This window comes from Sinocyclocheilus rhinocerous, unplaced genomic scaffold (assembly GCF_001515625.1).
Source record: "Sinocyclocheilus rhinocerous isolate Xijiao unplaced genomic scaffold, SAMN03320098_v1.1 scaffold503, whole genome shotgun sequence".
Taxonomy (NCBI): domain Eukaryota; kingdom Metazoa; phylum Chordata; class Actinopteri; order Cypriniformes; family Cyprinidae; genus Sinocyclocheilus; species Sinocyclocheilus rhinocerous.
In genome coordinates this window covers 792,246-818,660 of record NW_015643185.1, presented here as the reverse complement: position 1 = coordinate 818,660, position 26,415 = coordinate 792,246, and the positions used below count along the sequence as shown (strand labels likewise).

The 26,415-nt window shown below is 36.6% G+C and overlaps 2 protein-coding genes across 3 annotated transcripts in view; both read left to right on the top strand.

The window, feature by feature from the left end:
- LOC107757130 (protein kinase C eta type-like) overlaps positions 1-1,600 on the top strand; it is an 18,411-nt gene extending 16,811 nt beyond the window's left edge. The window contains exons 14-15 of the mRNA XM_016574520.1: positions 30-131; positions 502-1,600. Of these exons, the coding sequence (XP_016430006.1) occupies positions 30-131; positions 502-645 (246 nt within the window). The 3' untranslated portion in view covers positions 646-1,600. The remainder of the gene's footprint in view (positions 1-29; positions 132-501) is intronic.
- Positions 1,601-5,932: 4,332 nt separating this feature from the next.
- On the top strand, positions 5,933-25,491 carry hif1aa (hypoxia inducible factor 1 subunit alpha a). 2 transcript variants are annotated; one of them, XM_016574519.1, is made up of 15 exons: positions 5,933-6,133; positions 15,334-15,524; positions 15,619-15,764; positions 16,485-16,569; positions 16,653-16,765; positions 16,881-17,080; positions 19,729-19,835; positions 19,918-20,065; positions 20,174-20,427; positions 21,225-21,421; positions 21,554-21,658; positions 21,813-22,045; positions 22,207-22,309; positions 24,344-24,452; positions 24,569-25,491. In XM_016574519.1, the coding sequence occupies exons 1-15, from the start codon at positions 6,105-6,107 to the stop codon at positions 24,727-24,729; spliced, it is 2,181 nt and encodes a 726-aa protein (XP_016430005.1). In that variant the 5' UTR covers positions 5,933-6,104; the 3' UTR covers positions 24,730-25,491. The 2 variants fall into 2 exon arrangements, with proteins under 2 accessions (XP_016430005.1, XP_016430004.1); XM_016574518.1 differs by lacking the exon at positions 5,933-6,133 and having other exon boundaries at positions 15,250-15,524.
- The last annotated feature ends 924 nt before the right edge of the window (positions 25,492-26,415 follow it).

Sequence of the window (26,415 nt, the reverse complement as noted above, 5' to 3'; positions counted from 1 at the left end):
TATAATTGTTTTACAAACCTAAAATCTAGAAAACTGCAGAAGATGTGAATAACTTTGATCCAGACTTCACCCAAGAGGATCCTACTCTTACGCCCATCGATGACTCCATCATCCCATCCATCAATCAGGATTCCATAACTTTTGAAGTAATGTAAACTGATATATATATGGTGTGTATTAGTTTTCTGCGTGTAAAAGTAGATGAATGTTTGACAGACATATGCATGACATCATGTTTTGGTTTTATTTTTCTCAGTTTCTGACAAAGAATCCATCCCGTCGTCTGGGTTGTGTGGCAGCAGAGGGTGGAGAGACCGCTGTAACCAGTCACCCATTTTTTACTGGTATTGACTGGGACAGACTTAACCAGCGAGAGCTTGAACCACCTTTCAAGCCCAGAATTGTGAGTTTAAAAATATATGTTAAATAAATAAGTCTGTATGTATATAATTATATATTAAGCCCATCGATGACTCCATCATCCCATCCATCAATCAGGACGAGTTCCATAACTTCTCCTTTACCTCCCCTGAACTGTTGAAAGTGGTTTCAGATTTGCAAAGCAGAGCGGAAGAAACATGTGATGCCATGAAGGAACAGAATGCGGGAGGATTACGTGATGTGGTAGAACCAAATGAATTGTGACAATGGAAACTTTCAGGAGCAGTCTAAAGAAACATTTGAATATCGGTGTATTGAAACGGGTTGTGCATTTCGATGGCCTAGCTTTTTGGTCTGTGCCTAAGCTATAAGATTCTTCTGGCCTACGCTTATGCTTTAAAACAATAGTGTAATTGTCTTTGTGTCAGACACATCATGAGTGAAATGCAAAGATCTCCATGAGACTCCATCGTGGAAGACAGCAGTTTACTCAAATTTGATCAATAGATGAACTTGTCTGTTCCATATCTACTGTAGCTGATTTAACAGTGTTCATATCCAGATGTTTAGGAAACTTGATTTGATCCTCTGCACTTGCTGTGTCCAACACAGCCAAACGTCATGCAGAAACATCACTAATTCTGTCAGAATCATTCTGCTGTCAAGGAACCAGGAAAATCAGACTCATGAGAATGTTTTTTAAATGGAGACGCTAGTTTTGTACAATATTTTAAGACATTTCTGTGTACATCTGTGCCGTTTGTTTATTACATTTCAGGTCTGAATTTCAACCATGATTAAACTCTGGCATCTTTCGATGAATTTTATTGTTGATAAAGGTTGCAGTATTGTGTTCTCTGCATTTAGACCTTTTCTGTCTGTGACTTCGTCAAAAGCCGTCCCCCCTCTGTTGTTCTGAGGGGTTAAAGGCTAACACACCCAGGTGAGATGTTGACCAGTTTCAATTCTTTATATTGAGGCCAGTGATTCTTCTTCCTCATCCTCATCATTCTTTAATGGTGTTTATTTGGATCTTCTCAGTCTGAGCAGTGTGATATATCTGTTGGTGTATGCTTTTGTGCCTGTGCGTATTTGGCACTGATTTCCCATTATTAATTTTGTGTCTGTAGGAGTATGCAAGTTAAGTTTGTAATTACTATCAAATACATAGAGTTTATAGTATTCCTTGCTGAAAAAAAACACCTAAACAAGATTTTCACATGTTTTTCCACGCTCTCATGGCAGTTTGTTACATTTTGCCAAATTGGTGTCAAAATAGTTACAGTTTTCTCATGAGATCGGGTTGCGTTCCCACCATGTCTATGTTGGATGCCAGTGGTGCGACAACAAAAGCCAATAGAACCCACTAAAATCAGTGATTCTCTCTATGCTAGTTTCAGTAAAAAAAAAAAAAAACCTACAAGACTGGGCTATTGATATTTGCCATATCATGCTTACATCTGATGAATGGAGGCAAATAAGATTAGCAACAGATCTTTGGTGTTGAGTGAGAAAAACTTTGGAGATGTCATGGGAGATCCCATTGAGCAACTTGTCCTTACAAGTCTGGCCCAGCCCCAATTACACTAGTGGAGGTTTTCCTGGAGAATCAACATCAGCAGCCCACTTTCCTGTGGGAGACTACAACCCTGAAGACCAACAAACACAGAGCGCAATCTTATGCGCTTAGAGACATTTACAGTCTTTTGGCAATGTGGGGGTAGCGGACATGGAAATCCTTGTATGGTCAAAGACACTCTCTTGTGGTTCTTGGATGACACCTTATAACGGTCTATACACAGAGGAGTTTCCTGATCCTTCAATGCCAGTTACCACAATTATTCTCGGTCTCTTGCTTAATATCATTCTTTTATTCATATTTTAACATCTCTCCATATTTTGCCATACACATCTCTTGTACTGTGGTCCTGTGTATACACCTATTCATTGTGGATGCCGGTGATGGTCCTCTTCCCAGAAAAGGCACTGGTCTTAGATGGCTGATCTCTTCATATCAGAGCATTCATGCTGTGAGATTGTTTTGTTCCCTGTGTGGCTTTTTTTTTCTTTTCCCCTCAGTCCAATATGCAATGCAATTTGTGTGTTTGTATGTCTTGCTTGACTGCTCATGCTGACAGCCCTATTTCATATATTACATATTTTCAAATGACAAATATGGCACATTTGAGGGTTTCTTTATTAGGTTGTATTGCTTAATAATGAAGCCAGACTTTTGGGGTGCTTTCACACTTGGTCCAAACTCGAGTTCGATTGCTCCCCCCTCCCCCTGCCCCCGCTGGACTTTGCTTAGTAAGGATGGCGCAGGAGAAGGCGGCAAAATGCATAGCATTGCTCTCTTCAATTTTATATTCATGTTTTTGAACCGTTGATTTTGTTTCCAAAGCTTCAGTACATAATGGCACTTACGTCTGTCTTACGAATGTACTGCATCCCTCCCCCCCACCACCAAAAAGAAGAAAAAAAACATTTAAATAGTTGTGTAACATTAATTTAGATATTTATATATATAGTTGTCATGGCAATTGTTTTCTTAAAAATAAACATAAACATGCATGCAACATCTTGGCTTAGAATGCATGTCAACATAGGCAACCCAAACAAGCTGACACACTGCATGGCCCAAATGTATTTGTCAGTTGTGTGTATTGGCGACAGACTGCTTTCCTCCATGCTTGTGTTTCAACTCTTATAAAATTAGCCCTCTGTAATGCGTCTCTTAAAGGCCTTGGTGACAGATCAGTTTCCAGCCATTCCCAGGTCCAGTGGGCCATAATTACATTTTATTGATTTCTCTTCTGCCCGTACGGATACCCTTTATTGGATGCAGAAAATCCATTTCAGTTTTAGCACCACTTCAGCTCATCTTGGACCGATTTTGTTTATTGTATTGATTTCTGTCTTGATAAATGAAGGGTTGTATGATTAGATCAGAATTCCCCGTGGGGAAAAAAAAAGACATCAAGACATCTTCAAATGTATCATATATACACTCAAGTGTGCTTCAAGTGTGTGTTCAAACAGTGCTTCACCTTTAGGCCAGAGCTTTTACGCTTTCCTTTATTGCTTAATGAGGCTTGACAGAGCAATAATACATGCATGTGTGTGTGTACATTTTTATAGCTTGATGTTCATTGTACTGCATCAACGAAATGCTACGCAAAGGATCTTTGCATGTTTCTCTGATCCCTCCCTTCAAAGTCCCTTTGTGTACATTCAAGCCACTGCTGAGGGATGGAGAGATCATCTCTGAACAGGTGGATGAAGGAGATTACTGCAGATTAGAATTGGCACGTGTCCATCTGCTTTCCTCATTCATATACACCAACATCACAGTTCTTTACTGCAATCCAGAAGCGGCAATGCTAATAAATTGAAAATGTAATTTCGCTGAGACCCTTTCATCCAAACACAATGTATAATAGACCTGGCAGGAACAGTCCCTGAGCCGCAAACTACGCGGGAGCAAATGTTTCCCTCAAGGACACAGTGGAGATGGAGCATAGGCTTGAACTCATTTAGCCTTGTTTGTTCTCCCCTCAATATTCACTGGATTCCAATAGGAAACTCACTCCAAACCTGAAATTTTGATTTTCAAAACATTACAGTGAGAAGTCAACAGACTCTTATGGCTATTCAGAACTATTTTAAATTACAGCGGTGGTTAATTTGTATGAATTCGTGCAATCTTTAACAAACAACCACTGATGGTTTAGGGGTGGACCTTCTTTATAAAAAATCCATACAAATCACATTGTATGACTTCCTTCAAACTGTCACCTGATAAAATATGTTTTGAGATCGGGTTGGAAAAGTTTTAATACATCATTTATTCCGAAAAGGCAGTGTTTACAAAAGGACAGAGTTTTTTTAAGAATACAGATGTTTAAATAGTCATCACGTGTACTCTTAATGATTGTTACAGAGGAAAGCAAGTGTTGTGGCTGGTTTCAGGGACATGTTCTCAGGTTTTTCCATTGGGTTGTGTGGAAAAGGATGAGACACAGGGTTTATGCTGGTGTGCATGTCTCGTCTTGGTCACGGGGCTGGAATTTGGGAAAAAGAACATCCTTCAAGAATTTTCTGGGCTGGAAAATGTTTGTTGACATGCCTCTTTCAATATGGGAAAAGAAAGAGACCTTTTATAGTTATTGCATGTCATTGATAAAATTTGAATAATCAGATACAACACTGAAAACTCTTTTACCATGGTAATTTAACAAAAATTACCATGGTAAGCATAGTGCATGTCTACCATATCCTCCTGGGACCCAGGCATAGACTTTTGTCCTCTGTAGAGGACATTATATTATAGTGAATTTCTTTGAGACTAACTACATGTCTGCATTGTCCTGTACAGAGCACAGTCAGGGCTTTTTAGAGATATCAAATGTTTGGATGTTTCATCATAAACACACCTTCTCCTTGGTCTTTAAAAATGACCGATATTGACAGAATTATAAAATTTAGCACTCTTAGGGAAATATGATAATATTTTATCATTTAAATTGGACTCATTTTCAAATTGTTTGTCGTATAAAAAACATCTCAGAAAAATGTAATCGGGTATTCAAATAGGAATATGACTTTTTATTGAAACGGGATGATGTTCATACATGTCTTCTGTAGAGGACACCAGGACAAATGGCATGTTAATCAAGCATTTTGGGGAAACACAACAAGTCAATTGGGAAATAAATTATAGATCAATATTCCTATGAAATATGAGATATTCTTATGAAAATATTGCCAAGTTATTACTCCCATTATAACATTTCTTTTTTTCATTATGGTTTGCCACAAGAACACATTGATATGCAAATTAGATGCAATGTATAGATACATTTTATAGAATGGGAATATTTTTTGTTTTATTTTGCCTATACATGCCTTTTCATGTCTATTTATTTTTTTAATAACTTAGTCCTGCCATTCTCTACAAAGGACATAGAATAAAATATGAATAAGATTTCTTTTTTCAAAAATGCTTTTTCTCCATTTGTTTCTTTGCTCCAACCAATGCACTGACATAAAAAAAAATTCACAAAACGTTTTTTATGGTTCTCAGGAGGATATAATATAGTTTGCCTGTATTTGTACTAAATACTATGTAGGCTACTATAAAATATGGTGCCAACTTGCTGATAGCCACTTCTGCCATCAAAAGGATTGAACAAAATGGTAAATAATGTGAAAGTGACTCTTTGAATTATATTAGTTAATTGAAGTAAACGGAATATGATGTTCTCGCTTAAACTATGTTCACTATTATAAAGTCCTTCTGTGTATAGTGTGTAGGCACTTGTCTTGATGTAGGCTATTTGTTGAAAACGTGACCTCATAAATGCTCAACATCCAATTATCTGTAAGCACATCCAACAGCGGCGAGCGCAGGGTAGCTTCTTCGGGAGCGTATAATGGCCATTACTGGCTCACGTGCCAAAAATATCCTCAAAGGAACACCTTCGCGCGTTCCCGACCACTCTGAGGCATGTGACCTCGCGCCCAAGCGAACCGTCAGGCGTCAGACCGATGCGGAGAAAGCGAGAGAGAAAAGGCGAAGCATCACTTTAACTTCATTCAACTTTATCCAACGAACACTGGAACTCCAGCCGGACGTATTCTAAAACACACTCAGGATTTACTATCATTTGAACGAACGAGGGGTTTTGCAAAGGTTTTTTGTGTTGGGGTCCCGTTTGACCATGGATTCAGTCGCACCTGGGAAAAAAAGGTAAACACGCATCACTTTCTGTGTTTACGTTAGATATGCGCTTGTGTTGGCATTAATATTGTTTCATTAACTCTTGTTTCTCCTTTATTGCTTGTAGTTGCTGTCAATAGTCTCTCAATTTCCCCCTTATAACCTGTTGTTAGCCTACATTTATAATTCATACCTCCGTATGAATGAAACCGCGACAAGTGTATTTATTTCACATATTTGCAGGCTTTGCAAGATTTGTGCTTTAAAACGGACTGTAGAAACGGAAGATTTATAGAAAAAACAACATTGTTATAGAACATTGTTACGCGCTGAGGTTCCTGGAATAACAGATTTTTTCAATGAATCAGTCGAACCGCTTCACAAAACCGGTCTGAATGATTCGTTCAGACTGAATCGAACAAGCTGTTGTCGAGCCATGCATGAAGCTGCCTCACTCCAGTGAGAACGGTCTTTTTAGACATTTGATCTGATTCAGTGAGTGAGCTGAGTAGAAACTTGTAGAGTGAACTGAGGATTTGGCTTATGGCCCAACTTTAACTTCAGTAGCCGAATAGCAGAAATAAAAAGTACACTCTTAAGAAAAATGGTTCTTCGGCTTGTAACAATAGCAGAACCCTTTTTAGTGCTAAATAGAACCCTTTTTATAGGGTTCCATATGGAACCATGCTTTGAAAATGCTATATACGACCTTATTGGTGTTATAAATAAAACTTTTAATGATAGTTTTTCATGAATATTAGTATGTTTAGAGTTGCAGCGTGTCCATGTGTTTGTGAAAAATCAATTATGTTTATGAAGGCCAAAAGCAAAAATGGACAGTATGTGAGCCCTTCACAATCTTAAAAAAAAAAAGTGATATAAAGTCATGGAATAGTTTTAATATTTATTGTGACTGGGTATGTTTATACATAAACCCAAGTAATAATTTAAAAAATCTTACAATATGAAGCCAGTTACATTTTTAAAGTTAAATTTGTATTTTAATTTTTAGAATGAAATCATTTACCTGATGAGAGGGTGTTGACAGTCTGTAGTTGGATCACTGAACTCCAGAAAATCAGTAATGATGAGCTTTGTCAGTTACAGATTTGAAAAACAAAAGGGCGGGAATAAAGAACCCTAAACTGTAACACAAAAAAACATTTCAGCATGAAAGGGTTCTTCAGAATGCTATGGTTCTAAATAAAACCATTACTACATGTAAAGAACCTTTAAATAACCGTCTTTTTTTAGAGTGTACAGTAGGCTACCTGAAATATGACTAGATTGTATGACAGTTTATCAACACACGTACAAGTCAGTTTTAATAAATCGCCCTTAATGAAAATGCAGATAATTTTTAGGTTTTAAGTAACTGTTTTTTAATGAGCTGAATCATGGCTTCAACAAACTGGAGACATAAATAAACAGCAATACATGGCCTTCCTGGAACATGTTTTATGGATGTCTAGGGACCAAGCGGTGATATAACCATGTCATAACGTAAAGGAATTGCTGAATGAATCCGTTTTCAAAACGACTTCCCATCACTGACACTGATAAGATAATGGCCTTCTTTAAAGGCTAGAGAACTGAACTCTTTTTCACACCATTCACATTTTTGGTCCAAAATAGATCTGAGTCTGGATTTGTCCAAGAAGATTTATTGCACATGCCGAGTGCCGAAGGATTTCTGATGAAACCGTTGAACCTCCATAGTGGGTTTGATTGATCATCTTTTCCTTTAAAAATCACCCAGGAGCCTTGCTGGAAGATACAGCCTAGTGCCATTTAATTAAAAGCGGGGCTAAGTGCTTAAACCTATTCAAGAGCCAACATTTGAAATAAAGAACAGATTTTTTGCACCCTATTTTCAAATGGGTTAGTTTGGGTTCTTGCTGTGATATTCAATGCACTTTACAGTACAGTAGGCTGTTCATGTTTATATAATTAATTTTAATAGTTGAATGAATTACATTCAGTGTTGAATTACAAGTGACTTGTTTTGTTAAAATTAAATATGAAATGAATGTTATATTGTTATAGCACTATTCATGATTTACATTTAAAATGACTTTGTAACACATGTAAATTGTATTGTGTCACCCATTTTTAAATGTGCAAAGTCAAACACATGAAGGTTAGATCTTTGGTGTTTCTGTGCTCTCCTCTGAAAGCCAACTGTAGTGTTTTGCTCTGGATCAGCTGACACCTCTCCTCTTGGCTCTATGGTAAAGGTCCCCTGTGTGCTATCAACTTGTGGCCTGTCGCTGCTGTCATTCGCAGGGGTGTAAAACGAAGCTGAGAAAGGTTAGGCTGCTTCTGCACTTATCAAACCAGCCATTCATCCTCTTAGAAACAGAATTCGTAAATAGAAAAGACTTTATTATCAGACAGCTGATGAAGAATGTTGACCTTTGCTTGAATAATGTCCTGCTTGCCATCTTGTCATGGTTCCTGTAACTGGTCCTCTAATGGAAGACATTTTTTTCGTATGGATTTAATTAACAGGTCTGTGGTTATTGGACGCTCCTCAAATGTTTAATAACGTATCCAAAGGATGCCAAGAAGCTCTAAATGTTGCATGAGAGCTTTAAAAGATAGGATAATGGCATTAACCTAGATTCTATTCAAAAGCCAGCATGATCCTATATTGTGTCCTGTTAAACACACAACTTACTCGTACGCACAGAGAGCGTTTCTGCTCATGCTGTAAAGATGTTCAGAAAGAGAGTATTAAACATGATACTCTCTTAAAACTGGTTATAAACACCAACATTGTTCATACTAATGGTTGAGGTTGCAAATGTAGTGGAGATGCATTAAACAGAGATGTTTTCCTGCAAGTATGTATGCACTGTCCTTGGTAAAATATTTAGACCATAGTAAGCGTGCCTTATGTGTGTGTGTTATAAATAATGAATCACGTAGTCCCCTGCAGGAAGCAGTTTGTACTGGTCAGAAGGAGAGAAAACAGTGCAGGTTGACTGACAGAAAGCTTATTGGATCATTATTAGTAAAACATGCTGAGGGACACAGCTCGTCTCACAGAGGGGCCTGTGATCATGCTAAAGGCTCCGTCTGTCTGCTCTCCACAGTCTGACTCAGCACATCTGAGACGACTTCTGGAATATTATATCAGAATTCAGATGGTAACTGCTTTTTCATATATTAGATACCTTAGGCATCATTTTAGTTCAAAACAGCCTGTCTCAAAGCTTACCTGTGTGCTCATATGGTGTGTCAAGTGTCAGTTCTGTAACATTAGTTAAATGCATAAGGAATCATGACCTATAATGGTATGTACTGTAATTCTACAGCATTTATTCATTTTGGTTCATGTTAATTTCACTACTAATACATTTTTAACATTTCAATTTCATGAAATGTTCAGCTATTCAAGGTTAAACATTTTAGCTAATGCATTAACTAATGTTAACAAATTGAACCTTATTGCAAAGTGTTCAGCAACTTCTCTTGGGGCTCTTTGTCGTCTATTATACTACACAATGCTTTGTGTGATGTTTTAATGTTCTCTCAGCAGGGGTTTGTGGTTAGCTCATTTTCCCACTGTGCTACTGTTGTGTTTTTGTGGGACTTTGTATTATCTCAAAACAGCATCTGTAATTTCCTACAGAGTGGCTGTATTGTAATTTACAGTAATCTACAGAACTACTTAAGACGTCCTACAGTATATCAGAACCTTTCAGAGTTTAGGTCAAAGATTTTGACAGATCATAAAAAAGGTGTCCACTGTTGCTCTTTCAATGATGAACACTATAGGGATACACTGATTTTACGGGGCATAGAGGAGAAACAATAATGTACAGTATGTGGAAAATAATGTGTTTTTTTAACTTTAAACCGTATAAATACATTTCATTACACCAAATACACAAAATAATGTTCTTTTTAGCAGCATCATATGACCCCTTTAAATATACAATAAGTTTATATATTTTTTCCAATAACCTATTACAGTATTAAAATGTGTTACTATTTTGTTTAAATAAAGAATAAAATGCTAAAAACTAAAATCAACTGATTTAAATGCATGGCAACATTAGAATGTACAGTATGGAAATTGGATATTGATTTTGAGATTTACTAAAGATTACATTTAACACTTATTAAAGAATCACTTTTAAGTGAGTAGTAGATGGTGATATTTTGTTAAAATATTTTATGTTAAAATGTTAAAATATGGGAAATAAGCATGCACTATCAAATATCCAAAGTTGGCTGATATATACATGCAATATAATCTGAAACAAAAAACTCTATTATTGATCACTAACTAATACTGACAAGATCACACACACTAACCTACACCAGGAGCCTGCATAATGTTGCTATGAAGCATGGCTACCATGTAGTCAAGGTCATTGTAGTGTGAAGGTTACTCAGATATGCTAATGATGGAAACGGATTAGTAATAGGGTTTCAATTGTGTACTCTTTTGTGCTAAACATGTTTACTACATCTCAAGTACATACACAAAAATAGGACCTCAATGAATCTACATTTGTTTCATTGTATATTTGTAATTAGTGTGTTGAATGGGAAATGGACAGCGGAGCGACTGGAAGCTCTTGTGTGTTTGTCAGCACATGACTAATGTCTTTTTTGTCTTCACTGTTCTGTTGCATCTGAAACAACATTTGCAGATAATGCTCAAACAGGTGGAGTGATTCAGAGAATCAGACAGGAAGAGGGGTGAGACGACTAAGTGGTTTCTCTAGCATTCGCTTTCGGGGCAATAGGCTGGCCAGCATCCAGACGCTCTAACTGCACTGTATCAGCGTACAGACCTCAAAGTGAGCTCTCAGAGTTCAAGAGTGTGTGTTTGTGTGTAAGCTTTACATTCTCTAATGTATAGCTGTGTCTTGTCTCATGAGGGACCCAAGAGAAAGACAGAAAATACGCACACACACACACACACACACACACACACACACACACACTGCAAAACTCACTTTTTTGTCCACTTGCAGACGGACAACACTAATATGAACAATTATATTGTAGAATGTCTGCAAACAACTGAATCTAGAAAAAAAGTATGTATAACAAGGGGCCATTGAAATGTTTAAAAAAAAAAAAGTCCAGTGAGTAAGTAAGTGGACAGGTTGAATTAGAATCAGAATCAGAATCAGAATCAGAAAGAGCTTTATTGCCAAGTATGTTTGCACATACAAGGAATTTGTTATAGTGTCACAAGCTTCCAGTACACGGAGACAACAACAACACACAGATAATAAAAATAAGATGTGAATAAAATACACATGCATAAATATAAACCACAAAAAAATAATAAATTGTATGTACAGGTGTGCTATAGATAGAATAGGAATAGAATAAAATAAAATAAAATAAAGTTGTAGGGATGTACTTTACTATTGAAGAATTGTGAATGAATTACATTTCAAATGTAATATAATATAAAAATTCATAAATTAATTATGCATTTTCCCATTCCAGATTATTTTGTTGCACATTATATGCAGTTTTACAAATATCCATAAAGCTGAGAAATAATTTACTTTTATTATTATTTAATTTATCATTTAATTATTTTATTTAATATTTAATGTTAATGTTTAATGTAGTTAGTAATGTAGTGTGATTTTTGATTTTAATAACATAAAATGTAAAATGCTTGATAGATAAAACAAAAGAACGTTTTTGAAAAGTATTGGATCTTTACTGGATAAAAAAAAAAACTAAGGCATTTTTATTTCATATTTGCACCTTTAATAGCCAGTCACTTTTGTTCCTGAATGAAACAGTATTTTGAACAAATCGGTTGAGTGATTGGTTCAATGACTCGCTCATAAAGACAGTCACTTGTGTCCTCCCTGAATAAATCGGTTGAATGAATGAGTCAGGCTACGTTCACACTGCAAGCATTAGTGCTCAATTTAGGCCTACGATTTATTGGTCAGATTCGATTTTTTTGTATGACTGTTCACATTATCATTTTTAAATGTGGCCAATATCAGATTCGAGTGTGAATGAATGACGTCCTGAACTGAACCGCATGCGCAATAGAATGATAACAAGATAACATGAGGCACACTGTCATACGGAAGTAAACACGGAGACCACTGAAGTAAGCATAAACGTTCATTTATAAGCTGATGTGCCGTGTAAGCCAGCAAATTTGTGAGCAGGCACTAAGGAGGACGAAGATGAGGAGTAAGAGAGCAAGTTTTAAAATATTTATGGTAGGGATGCACCGATACTGAACTCCTGTACTCGTACTCGTTAAAATGCCCCATACCAAACGCCGATACCACAGCGTTTCTCACAGACATCATTGGAAAGTTTATAGTTCGGTCGGATATGTCAAAGACAAGTAAGTAAAACAATGCACAAGTTACTTAACGATAGGGAGAGAGAGAGAGCGTGCACACTTCTGTTGTGTGATCTGATGTTCACTCACTTAGCAGACGCATCATTTGGATTAAAACTAAATCGTAAAAATAAGACCATTTATAGGGGCATTCACTATAAACATCATTTATTTTCAACCTTAGGCATACACGACTTTCTGGCGAAAGTGAATCTAGCAGCCAGTGTAAAATGCGCTAGGCTTGTCCCTCTCATTCTGCACCAGTACAATTACGTGCACGCGTTGCGCGTGTTTTGCTTGCTTGAGTGTTTCTGCATTATATGAGTGGCTTTGGAATATAAATCGCAGCACGTTTCAGATGAAAAAAACGCCACTTCTATTTCTGAAAATATCACAGGAGATTTATAACGACTGGTTCCCTGCATTATTACAGCAAAGCGTGTGATTACAGCACTAAGCCGCTGCAATGGAGCAGCTCTAATGCTATTAAATTAAAGATGATGTACCATAGAGCAAAAAAATGAACAGTGAAAGTAACAAACATTTGTAAAATACATTTTAATGGGCATAATTAAGTGTGAAAATAACCGAAGGATATACAGTCAAACCAAAAATTATTCAGAGTCCTGATATAATTTTTGATATTTTTTTTTACTAGTGGGTGCAAGTGAGTATAGCAAAATAAAGTAAACCGTGACAAATTATACCCAAAAATTCTTCATACAGTGGACTAATAGTAAAACTAATACAAATTTGGGACCAAAAATTATTCAGACCGAGTCTGGAAAAAAAAAAAATGAAGTTCAGGTTTGCATGAACCTGGGTGACAGCATGCCCAGGAAACTACAGGCTGTCATTAAGGCTAAGGGTTGCCCGACTAAGTATTGCTAGTTGTGTAAATACTGTCATACTAACAGCTGTCTGAATATTTTTTGGTTGATTGTAATCTATTACATACCTTTCTATCAAAGTTATCTGACATTATCAAGCTGAATTTGTTCTGACAGTTTAACTCTGAGTTCTTGTCATATTTTATTACCATTTTCTAAACTATAGCGAATAAACTGTGATAATGTGAGAAATGTTGAAGGTGTCTGAATAAATTTTGGTTTGACTGTATCTATTTGATAAATGAAGTTAACCAACTAACATTATACATACTCTTTTGGTTTCTGTACCCAATATTTTAAAAATTTACAAATGCAATAAAAAGATCGGTATCGGTACTCTGTATCGGCAAGTACCAAAAATAAAAGTATCGGTATCGGGCGAGTACTGGAAAAAGTGGTATCGGTGCATCCCTAATTTATGGTACGACCCTGTGAGTTTAGCTTTTTATAGAGCTGTCACTGTAATACACAGTAAAACAACACCTCTTCTCTCTTTACTGACTGCCTCCGCAACTTTCTGTCATATTTACTGATCAAGTAATTACTGGTATGTATGTAAAATCATTGAAGTGACTCCTGTCAGCGTGGAATTATGACGAATATCGATCTAGAGTGACGTAAAAGTCGCATGAGTTCCGTTTTGACCGTTCAGACTGCGGTCACATTGCAAAACAGATTTGTGACCACATATGAAAGTGGCACAAATCAGAATAAAAAAAGATCATATTGCATTTGGTTTGTGCTGTTCACACTGTTATGAAACGGAAAGATCTGAGTCACATATGAGCAAAAAAAATTGGATTTGGGCCACATTTTCCTGCAGTGCAAACCGCACCTCAGTGACTGACTCATAAACACAATCACTTGTTGCCACCTACTGGCGTAATGATGTAACCTGCAGACAGAGTCATTGATAAATACCACCACAAATTAGATCTACTGTAGATAATTGTAAACATTTTAGTGGCAGTAAAATAATTTTACCTGCCGTGTAGAAAACTGATGGCAAAAAAAGTTTTTAGAATAAAAATATGCTTTTCACTTTTCTCATGTGCATCTGTTGAAGCTGGTTTAAGCTGGTCCTTAGCTGGTTATGTGCTGGTCCTAAGCAACTAGCTCCGGGACCAGCTTAGGACCAGCACATGACTATCTTAAACCAGCTCATAACCAGCTTAGGACCAGCTTAAACCAGCTCAAACCAGCTGTCATGCTTCAAAACATACCTAACCAGTATATGCAGTTTTTTTCAACAGGGATCAGGGATATATTATATATATTGAATATGAGAAGCCACAATTTACATCGTCAAATCATTCAAAAATTAGACATATATATCATATATATGTCTAATTTTTGAATGATTTGACAATGTGAATTGTGGCTTCTCATGATTCAAATCTGGAGAAAGAGACAGAGTGGAAATATAAATCAAGCAGAATTAATTAAACAGTGTTGACATCTCTGACTAGTCTTGTCCACGGATGTTTTATGAGCTCTTGGTTTTCCATATTTGCCCTGAGGACAGCTCACAGCAAACATCATGATGCCAGGAACTGTACAGTAGGATCTTTGTGTGTGAAAGTGGTTTTGCCTGCCGTGTCTCCATCGAGTCTCTGTTAATAAGGCGACTGTCTTCAGTTTAGGAGAACTGCCCTGATTGATCCTACATAACACAAAATTACACAGCACTCCACAATACAGATTCACACATTATAATACATTATTGTTTGTTTATTGTTTATCCAAAACAGAAGCCCTAGAATGTAATATCATCTCATGTTGTCAATATTTTTTCAGCATTCTGAGTTTGCTTGCTCGACTGCACCTTTGCTTAATGTTTGCAGCTGGCTTATACACTGTGAAAATTATGTGTGCATTTTAAACCTCTATGATGGGTTTTTCATAGCGTACAGGTGTGTATTGCTGAAGGCATTGACAGCACAGCTCCTTATTATGGATTATATTTGTGTATGTGTTCATTATAGGGTGAGTTCAGAGCGAAGGAAGGAGAAATCCAGAGATGCGGCGCGTTGTCGGAGAGGAAAAGAGTCAGAGGTGTTTTATGAACTGGCCAGAGAACTGCCCCTCCCCCACAGTGTCACCTCTAACCTGGATAAAGCATCGGTCATGAGACTCGCACTCAGTTACCTGCGCCTGCGTAAACTACTGAACACAGGTGAGAGAGATGGGACAAATGTTAGGCGAGTTTCATTTGGTAGGTCTGCTGTGTTTGTTACTGACAGCATGTGTTCGTTCTTATCTCTCTTTAGATGTACTGGACGTGGAGTCTGAATTAGACTCTCAGTGGAACAGTTCATATCTCAAAGCTCTGGACGGGTTTCTCATGGTTCTTTCTGCTGATGGCGACATCGTCTACCTGTCAGAGAGTGTCAGCAAGTGTCTGGGCCTTCCTCAGGTGACTTCCAACTCACATTGAAAGTCTTTTTTTTGTGCTAGTTTCAAAACATGAACTGACAATAATTAGATTTGATTATGATCATTGTTATGAATGTTACAATGCATCAACAACATTATGAAAATCTGAAATTTGGTTACAGTTTGGCTCAATTCAGTTTGACATATATATCCTTCAGAAATCATTTTAATATGCTGATTTGGTACTCGAAAAACATTTCTTATTACTATCAATATTGAAAACAGTTATGCTGTGTAATATTTTAATGAAAACCGTGATACTTTTTTTTTCAGGATTCGTTGATGAATAGAAAGTATCTTTGCTGTCACTTTTGGTCAATTTAATATGTCCTTGCTGAATAAAAGCATTTTTTCTTTTTTTAAATCTTACTGACTCCAAACTTTTGAACAGTAGTGCATGAGTAACGGTTTGAATAGTTTGGACAGTAAAAGTAAAACAATACGCCAGGTTTTACAATTGCAGGCTTAATAATAATATTTTGGGTAAGAAATTGGGTGTTATTGTAGTAATTGTACACATTGGGTGCTAATACATTGGGTATTATTGTAGCAGTTGTAATCAGTTATTACATTTCATTGTAAAATGCAAACTGTCTGATGTCAAATTGAATCACTAATGTGGCTATGGATATGTATCCAGGTCATAGAAATTTGAATAATAACATGATTCATGTGTATTAAACCATTTTTTCCCCTGTAGATCGACCTTACTGGATACAGTGTGTTTGAGTATACTCATCCATGTGACCATGAGGAGCTCAGAGAAATGCTGGCACACAGGACTGGTAATATTCTCTCTTTTTCTTTCTCTGTCTCAGTCACAATCATGATCACTCACGCTCATCTCTCTCCCTTTTCCCACATTTAGGTCTGTCTAAGAAAGCGAAGGAGCAGCACACAAACAGAAGTTTTCTGTTGAGGATGAAATGTACACTGACAAGCAGAGGGCGCACTGTCAATGTCAAATCTGCCTCCTGGAAGGTACCACCCCTTACTTGTGCTTCACTTTTGACCATGTGACTGCACGTCACTCTGAAAGCATCTACACAGTGAAACTGGATCCATATTTATCCCTATCAGCCTCTCTTTCTGACAGGTGCTGCGCTGTTCGGGCCATATCCACACAACAGATGGCATCAAGAAGGGTGTGTGTCAGGAAAAAAATGTGTGTTCAGCGTACCTGGTGCTCATCTGTGAGTCTATTCCCCACCCAGCGAACATTGAGGCTCCTCTGGATTCTAGAACATTTCTCAGCCGCCACACTTTAGATATGCGCTTCACCTATTGCGATGAGAGGTAAAGTCCCAGCACATCTGAGTGCTGTACAATAACATCTGCCCCGCTCAGCACAAAATTCAGTGCTTATATGCTGACGGCAGCAACATCTGACTCTAACATCTGAGCAACATTTTTTATAGGGTGGACACTTTAAGTCATACTTAAAATGTCTGAAGTTCATTGCATAGATCTATGGTATTTTTTACTTTTTGATGCCATGGCCAAATATGCCCCCAAATATGATGATCTTCCTCTTCCTAAAATATAACGGCAGCTTTTTATTTTTATATATATATATATACAGTGGGTACGGAAAGTATTCAGACCCCCTTAAATTTTTCACTCTTTGTTATATTGCAGCCATTTGATAAGATTCTCTGGTCTGATGAGACCAAGATAGAACTTTTTGGCCTTAATTCTAAGCGGTATGTGTGGAGAAAACCAGGCACCTGTCCAATACAGTCCCAACAGTGAAGCATGGTGGTGGCAGCATCATGCTGTGGGGGTGTTTTTCAGCTGCAGGGACAGGACGACTGGTTGCAATCGAGGGAAAGTTGAATGCGGCCAAGTACAGGGATATCCTGGGCGAAAACCTTCTCCAGAGTGCTCAGGACTTCAGACTGGGCCGAAGGTTTACCTTCCAATAAGACAATGACCCTAAGCACACAGCTAAAATAACGAAGGAGTGGCTTCACAACAACTCTGTGACTGTTCTTGAATGGCCCAGCCAGAGCCCTGACTTAAACCCAATTGAGCATCTCTGGAGAGACCTAAAAATGGCTGTCCAGCAACGTTTACCATCCAACCTGACAGAACTGGAGAGGATTTGCAAGGAGGAATGGCAGAGGATCCCCAATTCCAGGTGTGAAAAACTTGTTGCATTTTTCCCAAAAAGACTCATGGCTGTATTGGATCAAAAGGGTGCTTCTACTAAATACTGAGCAAAGGGTCTGAATACTTAGGACCATTTGATATTTCAGTTTTTCTTTTTTAATAAATCTGCAAAGATGTCAACAATTCTGTGTTTTTCTGTCAATATGGGGTGCTGTGTGTACATTAATGAGGAAAAAAAAATAACTTAAATGATTTTAGCAAATGGCTGCAATATAACAAAGAGTGAAAAATTTAAGGGGGTCTGAATACTTTCCGTACCCACTGTATATATATATATATATATATATATACACACAACCTTTGTGAGAAAAATACTAAGCATGAAATATAAAGCCAAAATTTCTCAAATTAATTATTTTTATGCTCTGTAGTCCAAATGTTTAGGCTCAGTAAGAAATTAAGAAATTGTTTGAAAGAAATTAAATGACGTAAGAACCAAAGACTCCTAAATTCTGTTCTTTTGAACTTTCTATTCATGTAAATATTTTCAAAATATTATTTTAAATAGTTTTAGATTTAATACAGTGAAAATGAAAGCTTTAAAAATAAATGCAATAATGTAAATAATATATTATAAAAATATATTCACTACCTTTCAATAGTTTGGTGTCGGAAAGAAAGTGTTTCATAGTTTCCAACGAAACAACATAGTAGAATGATTTCTTAAAGGATCATGTGACATTGAAGTAATGGCTGCTGAAAAGTCAACTTTACATTTTAAATATATATTACAACTGAAAACAGTTATCTTATATATTGTAAAAAATTTTCACAATATTACAGTTTTTATTGTATTGTGCTGTGTATTGTGTATTGCATAAGAGACTTTAAAAACATAAAAAAATCTTACTGACCCCAAACTATTGAAAGGTAGTGTATATATTTTTATATTATATTATTTACATTATTGTATTTATTTCTAAAGCTTTCCTTGTGTCTGTATTAAACCTAAAGCTATTTAAAATATTATTTTGAAAATATTTACATTCTATTAAGTTTACAGCATGTCTTTTTTTCTGCAGATTATTATCAGTATTATCAGATGTATAAACCTTTAAAAAAAAAAAAGATTTTGTGTGTATTTATTACTTGTAAAAACTAAGACTCTGTAGAATAAAATAATTATGAATAATGTCATTATTTCAAACTAGAAATAATAAAAAATAATAACAAAACGAAAATTCTGTTAAATTTAGTTTGTACTATATTCAGTGAAGAACTTGCCTCAGAATCTTCAGAATCATGTGAAGTGGGTTCAGTTCAATTCAAGTTTATTTGTATAGTGCTTTTTACGATACAAATCGTTGCAAAGCAACTTTACAGAAAATTAAGTTTCTACAATATTTAGTAGTAGCTTATCAGTGGTGACTGTCAGTTTATGTACATATGGCAGAAATGTATGGAAAAATCAATTAAACACGTAATCAAAGAGACGATGAACACTTCAGTGGTGACTGTCAGTTAATGTACATATGGCAGAAATGTACGGAAAAATCAATTAAACACGTAATCAAAGAGACGATGAACACTATTAACAGCAATTATTATATGATGCAATCAAATTTATAGCAAAATTTCAGGTCATCTGGGCATTTTGCCTACTCTTTCAGGACTAATAAATATTTGGACATAATATTTAGTAAGGAAGTATGCATGTTCAGATACTGAGAGAGTCTGTGGACTGAATATCCGGACTTATGGCCTGGATTTCTTCGCCATCTAGTGGTAACTTGTGAAAAGCGCAGCATCACAGAACTTGTGTGTGTTTGCAGGATCACAGAGCTGTTGGGTTTTGATCCAGTGGATCTGTTGCACCATTCTGTGTATGAATACTATCACGCGCTGGATTCTGACCACATGACCAAAGCACACCACAACTGTAAGGTCATATAAATGCAGTTCACTTACATAAATCTAAATGAAGATGTATCATAATGCTTTATATATTTCTCTCTTTGCAGTGTTTGTGAAGGGACAAGTATGTACTGGACAGTACCGGCTGCTGGCTAAAGCAGGAGGGTTTGCTTGGGCAGAGACTCAAGCCACTGTGATCTATAACAGTAAAAACTCCCAGCCACAGTGTGTGGTCTGTGTTAACTACATCCTCAGGTGGGACTTCACACACTAAGTGTGCATTAAAATGCGTGTGTCGACCTAAATACCAATATGTGCTTGTTTGTATAAGTGGCATTATTTTCATCCTTTCTTACTCTGCAGTGGCATTGAACAGCCCAAACAAATCCTGTCCCTTCAACAAACCAACAGCACAAAAATAAAACAGGAACAGGAAGAACACCATGAGGAGTCACTCGGGACTGAAGTGACTGTGGCAGAGTTGAAAGAGGAGGCAAAGGCAAAGGATGAGAAGAATGAAGAGTGTGTGAGAGAGGAGCTACACGACAGCCTGAAGGGGAAGCCAGAGGCACTGACTGTAGTAGACCCTGTCCTCACACTGGATATCACCAGCACAGGTTTGAACGCCACAATGACTTATCTAAATCAGATTTATTAGTTGTTCTTGACATGAGACCATCAATTATGGACGTTTCAGGGCCATTCACACAATTTCAGCCTGCAGTAAATTCTGTGTCTTTTCATATTTTATCTATACAAAATCAGCCCATTATGCTAATTGATATTGTAAAATGGTATTTGTTATGATAATATTTTAATTTATTATAGTAGTTTTACAGTTTAGTGCACCTTGTTATTTTTCCAAAAAAAAAATGTTACATATAGTGGCTAATGAAACAGAAGTCTCTCACATTCACAGATAATAGCTTACTTCAGTGTTGCAAAATAAATGGATACAGTATGCAGCAATATTTCAATTTAGGCAAACAGTCATATGCTACATTGTTGTTATGTGACCTCCCAGCATTTCATCATTAAAGCAAGTTGCATCAAAAGTGTTTATTTTACAATTTTAAGCCGATTTTATATAAAAAATATCCTACTTTTTGGCAGCATAATCAAATAATGAATCAAGAAAGAGGTTCATCCTGATGATCCTAATGTTTGACCTCCAACATTAAACATCTTCTAGAAAAAAGGATTGGTTTTGATTAAACTACAGTTACAGACTCTTGCCTTTCTGTATAATGCTATCACTCACTGTTCTTAAAACAATAACTAAACAGTATTAAGCAGTATAAACATTATTAATGTGAATGGCTCACAATTAATTAATATATGAATTGTATATATATTTTGACTATTTATAAGAAAGTACGGAGGATTTTAATGTCATTATGTTAATTTCTTGCAGACTCTGCAATCTCTGTGTTGACAGAAATTCCTCTCTACAATGATGTTATGTTGCCCTCTTCAAGTGCCCTGCTACCCCTCTCACCCCTCTCTCCTCCCTACTCCTCCCTAAATGATGATGATGCCTCCACAGCCCATCTACAACCTGACGACTTCCCCTTCCCACAATCTTTGGCTCCTGATTCTTCCAGATCCCAGGTCGAATCTAGTCAAAAATTACAGTGCATTTCCTCATACCTTACAAATGTTTTGATATGCTTTTTCTAGTTTACTCTTTATAAAGAGTGCATATTTAATGTGACTTTGGATTGGTTGTTTGTTCATGTTCAGGTTGATCTCCTTGTGGATTCAGAATTAAGTGACCAGTTAAAACCAGATCATGTGGAAAGACTATTTTCCATGGATATCGAGGCCAAAACACCCTTTAATACACAGGTAGATGACTTAAAATGAAGTTCAAACTTTCTGCATCCACACAGATGTCAGTATATACTGTAAGTCCATGAGAAACATAACAACCAACATAAAATAAAAATGTACTGCACCTTTATGTGTTCATTTAGTGCTGTTACTTATGATGAATTTTTAGGGAGTGGGTTTGGATCTGGAGATGTTAGCTCCATACATTCCCATGGATGATGATTTCCAGCTGCGGACTGTTTCTCCAGCCGAGTCGATGTGTTCCAGCCCAGGTTCAGTGCTTGAACTGACCCCCTCCAGCAGCACACAAACTGCCCCTGCTCTCCCAGCAGCCCCTCTAGACTTAGTGTCCTGTGACACCATTCCACAGAACATTAGAACCACAAAGCAGGGCAACAGCAGGTGAGACTTCATCTACAGAGAGACACACTTTGTTGATCAGATTTGTGCTGCAAACAAACGCTTAACAGATGAACAAATAAATACAGTTATTGAAGAACAATCTGTTTTCTGTTGCCTTCCTCTTTCTGTCTCTCTTCCTGTTTCTTTCTGTAACTCTCTAGAGAAATTATTCAAGACAGTGATATTTCTTCTAAATGTCAGACAAACCCAAAGCTACTCAAGAGGAAACTGGAGACCATACCTTTGTCTGAAGCAATAAGGCTGGTATGCCTGAACTTTAGTGTGTATTAATGCATACCTCTCTGGAATACTTGATTCTGAGTGGTCATTCACTTCAATGTCCTATCTTTGTTTATAAAACAGATAGTTCCTTGATTGTGATTGGCAGAACCTCGCCATTGTAAAATACTCTTTAAACATACACCTCATGACCTCATTACATCTGAAATGAAAATTTGCTGAGAATTTACTCACCCTCAGTTCATCCAAAATCTAGATGAGTTTTTTTTTTTTTTCATCAGAACAGATTTGGAGAAGTTTAGCATTACATCACTTGCTGGATGTAATGGATCCTCTGCAGTGAATGGATTCTGTCAGAATGACAGTCCAAACAGCTGATGAAAACATCACAATGATTCACAATTAAATGATTAGTTCACTTCCAGAATAAATATTTCCTGATAATTTACTCACCCCCATGTAATCCAAGATGTTCATGTCTTTCTTTTTTCAGTTGCAAAGAAATTAAGGTTTTTGAGGAAAACATTCCAGGACTTTTCTTCATATAATGGACTTCAATGGTGGCCAATGGGCTGAAGGTCCAAATTGCAGTTTCAATGCAGCTTCAAAGGGCTCTACATGATCCCAGCCAAGGAATAAGGGTCTTATCTAGTGAAACGATTGGTCATTTAAAAAAAAAATTATATACTTTTTTAACCACAAATGCTCATCTTGCACTAGCTCGACTTCACACATTACATAGTCACATTGGAAAGGTCACGCGTGACGTAGCGGAAGTACCGACCCAGTGTTTAAAAAGCGAAAGTGCAAAGAAAGTCAAATGCCCTTTACAAAAAAAGTAAAACAACGATGTAGGACGATTTTGAAGTTGGAGGAGAAAATGAGTTTTTCGCCCTACCCTACCTTTTTGAACCGGAGTACACAGACGAAGAGCTAACCGTGCGTGACCTTTCCAGCGTGATTATGTAATGTGTGAATTTGTGGACGCGCATCGACAAGCATTTGTGGTTAAAAAGTATATACATTTACATTTTTTTAGAAAATGACAGATCGTTTAGCTAGATAAGACCCTTATTCCTCGGCTGGGATCGTGTAGAATCCTTTGAAGCTGCAATTTGGACCTTCAACCCGTTTAGAAAATGACAGATCGTTTAGCTAGATAAGACCCTTATTCCTCGGCTGGGATCATGTAGAGCCCTTTGAAGCTGCATTGAAACTGCAATTTGGACCTTCAGCCCATTGGCCACCATTGAAGTCCATTATATGAAGAAAAGTCCTGGAATGTTTTCCTCAAAAACCTTAATTTCTTTTCAACTGAAGACAGAAAGACATGAACATCTTGGATGACATGGGGGTGAGTAAAATATCAGGAAATCTTTATTCTGGAAGTGAACTAATCCTTTAATTCACACGACTCCAGTCCATCAATTAACATCTTATGAAGTGAAAAGCTGCATGTTTGTAAGAAATAAAATCCATCAGGACGTTTTAACTTCAAACGGTCACTTCCAGCTAAATTACCTCCTCTATGCATAAAATTGCTTTCATCAGTGAAAAAGTTGTCTGGAGAGATATATGCACAGATCAAACACTATTTACAAGTAAAAACAATCCAAAACAGTTCTAAACAAATATGTTGGTGGATTTTGATGTGAGAGGACTGCACGACATAGGCTTTTTCACTTAAGGAAGTGTTAATATGGATTATGGACTGATATTTTCACCAGAAGGAACAGTTTAAAGTTAAGACGGCTTAATGATAGATTTGCTTATTACAAACACACAGCTTTTTGCCTCACAAGGTGTTAATTGATGGACAGGAGTCGTACATTAGTGTCCACATGTTTATTTGTTTGGTAATAAATCATGTTCTAAGCAGAATAATGTGCAGTCAGCTGGGCATTATAGCAAAGTAAACCCCATTCGGGTGTTTAAATCAGACATTCAGACAAATAAATACACTTATCTACAATTAATAGTAGGCCTAAATGATTGTTATATTTTATTCATGTGTGCAAGGAGAGTTTATGAGTGACTGTTGATGGTGTTTTCTCCCAGGGTTCTGTGCTGCAGGTGGTGAATGATTTTCCAGAGAAAAGGATCAGAAAATCAGATGCTTCATCATCAGAAGGGCTTCCTCATGCCACGATACTGTTGCTGCCATCTGGTATGTCACCATGGAGACCACAAGTCAGTGTGTGAAACCTTTGTGAATATTGGGAGATCAGTTGTGTTTTTATGGTTGTACAGTGACTAATTACTCTTTCTCTGTTTTTTACACAGATGTTGCGAGTAGGTTATTGAGCAGATCAGAGGGTGGAGCCATAATGATGCCCCTCCCCCAGCTTACCCGTTACGACTGTGAGGTAAATGCACCTGTGACTGGGCAGCAGCACCTGCTACAGGGGGAGGAGCTATTGTGTGCCTTGGACTTAGTTATTTAAAAAAAAAAGGCCATACTTGTGTTTTCCCATGATTAGGGAGATATCAGTGGCATTATGGATGAACTTCCATCACAAAGAAACAGTGGTGAGCAATCAAAACAGCTGGGATGCTTCTGCTTCTAATGAGTAGATGGTAAATACAAGCTGGACATAAAAAAGCAAAAACTAATAAATAATAATCAATGGGGGAAAAACAGAATTCGTAGAGCAGTTATCAGCTGTGCTCTTACAGGTTAGAAATACGCACAGAGAAGATAATATATATTCTATTCTATATAAGATTGTATTGTGTGACAACTGCAAAGATTATTCTTGCACAAATGACATGAATTTACCTGCAGCTTTCAGATAATGTTATTTTATTAGCGCTGCTGTTTTTATAATTACTTTCAAGGTATGTCTAAGTGTTTTCTTTGTTCCGGTCTCTATGTCCCACATGAAAACATGGATATAAATGTGTAAATGTTGTGAAATGTCTAAAGTGGCTGTTATTTTAATCCGTTCGATATATTATACAGCATTTGAGAGTAGTCAGCATTGGTAGAGCGATCCACATTACTACCTAAAACTACCTTAATGTTGAAAGTATTACTCACTGTTATTATTATTGTTAGAGATTTATACTTAGTTAAATCTCTAAATATATCTAGGGCATTGATAAGTTAAAATGTTCTCTAGTGTTCCCTATGAGTTTCCCGTGTTACATTAACAGTGGCATATAGGAGGCATAAGACATTGTACAATGCCTAGTGTGTGAGCTTTGCCGCTGTGTGTTTTTCATGTTCTTCTGTGTCGTGTCACGTTGTCTTTAGGACAATTGTAATGTCTGTGACAAATAAAAAAGTTTTTCAACAACATTCAGGTTTAGATATCAATGTACGGTTTTAATTTAAAGCCTTCAAAAATAAATTAATTAATAAAAAATAGCCCATTCATACGTTTGGGGTCCGTAAACCCTTTAAACGTTTTTTATACTCACCAAGACTGCATATATTTGATCAAATTTTGTGAAATGTTATTGCAATTTAACAATTAACTGCTTTCTACTTACCCCACATGATCCTTCCGAAATCTTTCTGATTTGCTGATTTGTTGCTCAGCATATCAGAAATATTTCTTATTATGTCGCATAACATTGGTTAATGGAAACGCCGTCATTTCGCAATACTTTTTTATCGACATTTATAAAATATCGCCAAAGTTTTGCGCAAATCTGTAATGGAAATGCACCTATTGAAAACAGTTGTGCTGCTTGATATTTTTATAGAAACTTTTTTCAAGATTCTTTACAAGTTCAAAAGAAGGGCATTTATTATAAATAAACATTTTATACATTATAGTTCACTTCAATGGGTATACAACGATATATACTAAAAGGTTTAAAATATAAGGTGTAGCTTAATTGTAAAGTGCAATGAAGTCATATACAGAGTGGAGAAAAGTATAAAATGATGTAGAGTTTAACATTGAAGTAAATAAAACACAGTTGCATCCACATAATTAAATAGGCAATTAGAAGAGCACATTAGAAGAAAAAATAATTAAGAATATTTAACAGATGTTGATTCTCGTGAGAGTTCCTTGTTTTTTCAGACTGTGACCTTCTTCTGAACCAGCCAAATGGCATCAATAATCTTACAACCCCAAAACAAAAAGACAAAGAAGCTGAGATGATAACTGAAACCC

Bases quoted from the DNA above. Each gene is read 5' to 3' on its own strand.
- hif1aa (XM_016574518.1), top strand. From the start codon at position 15,302: ATGGATTATATTTGTGTATGTGTTCATTATAGGGTGAGTTCAGAGCGA. The intron at 15,765-16,484 runs GTGACTTCCAAC...TTTCCCCTGTAG, and splicing joins AGTGTCTGGGCCTTCCTCAG to ATCGACCTTACTGGATACAG. The intron at 21,659-21,812 runs GTAGATGACTTA...ATGAATTTTTAG, and splicing joins AAACACCCTTTAATACACAG to GGAGTGGGTTTGGATCTGGA.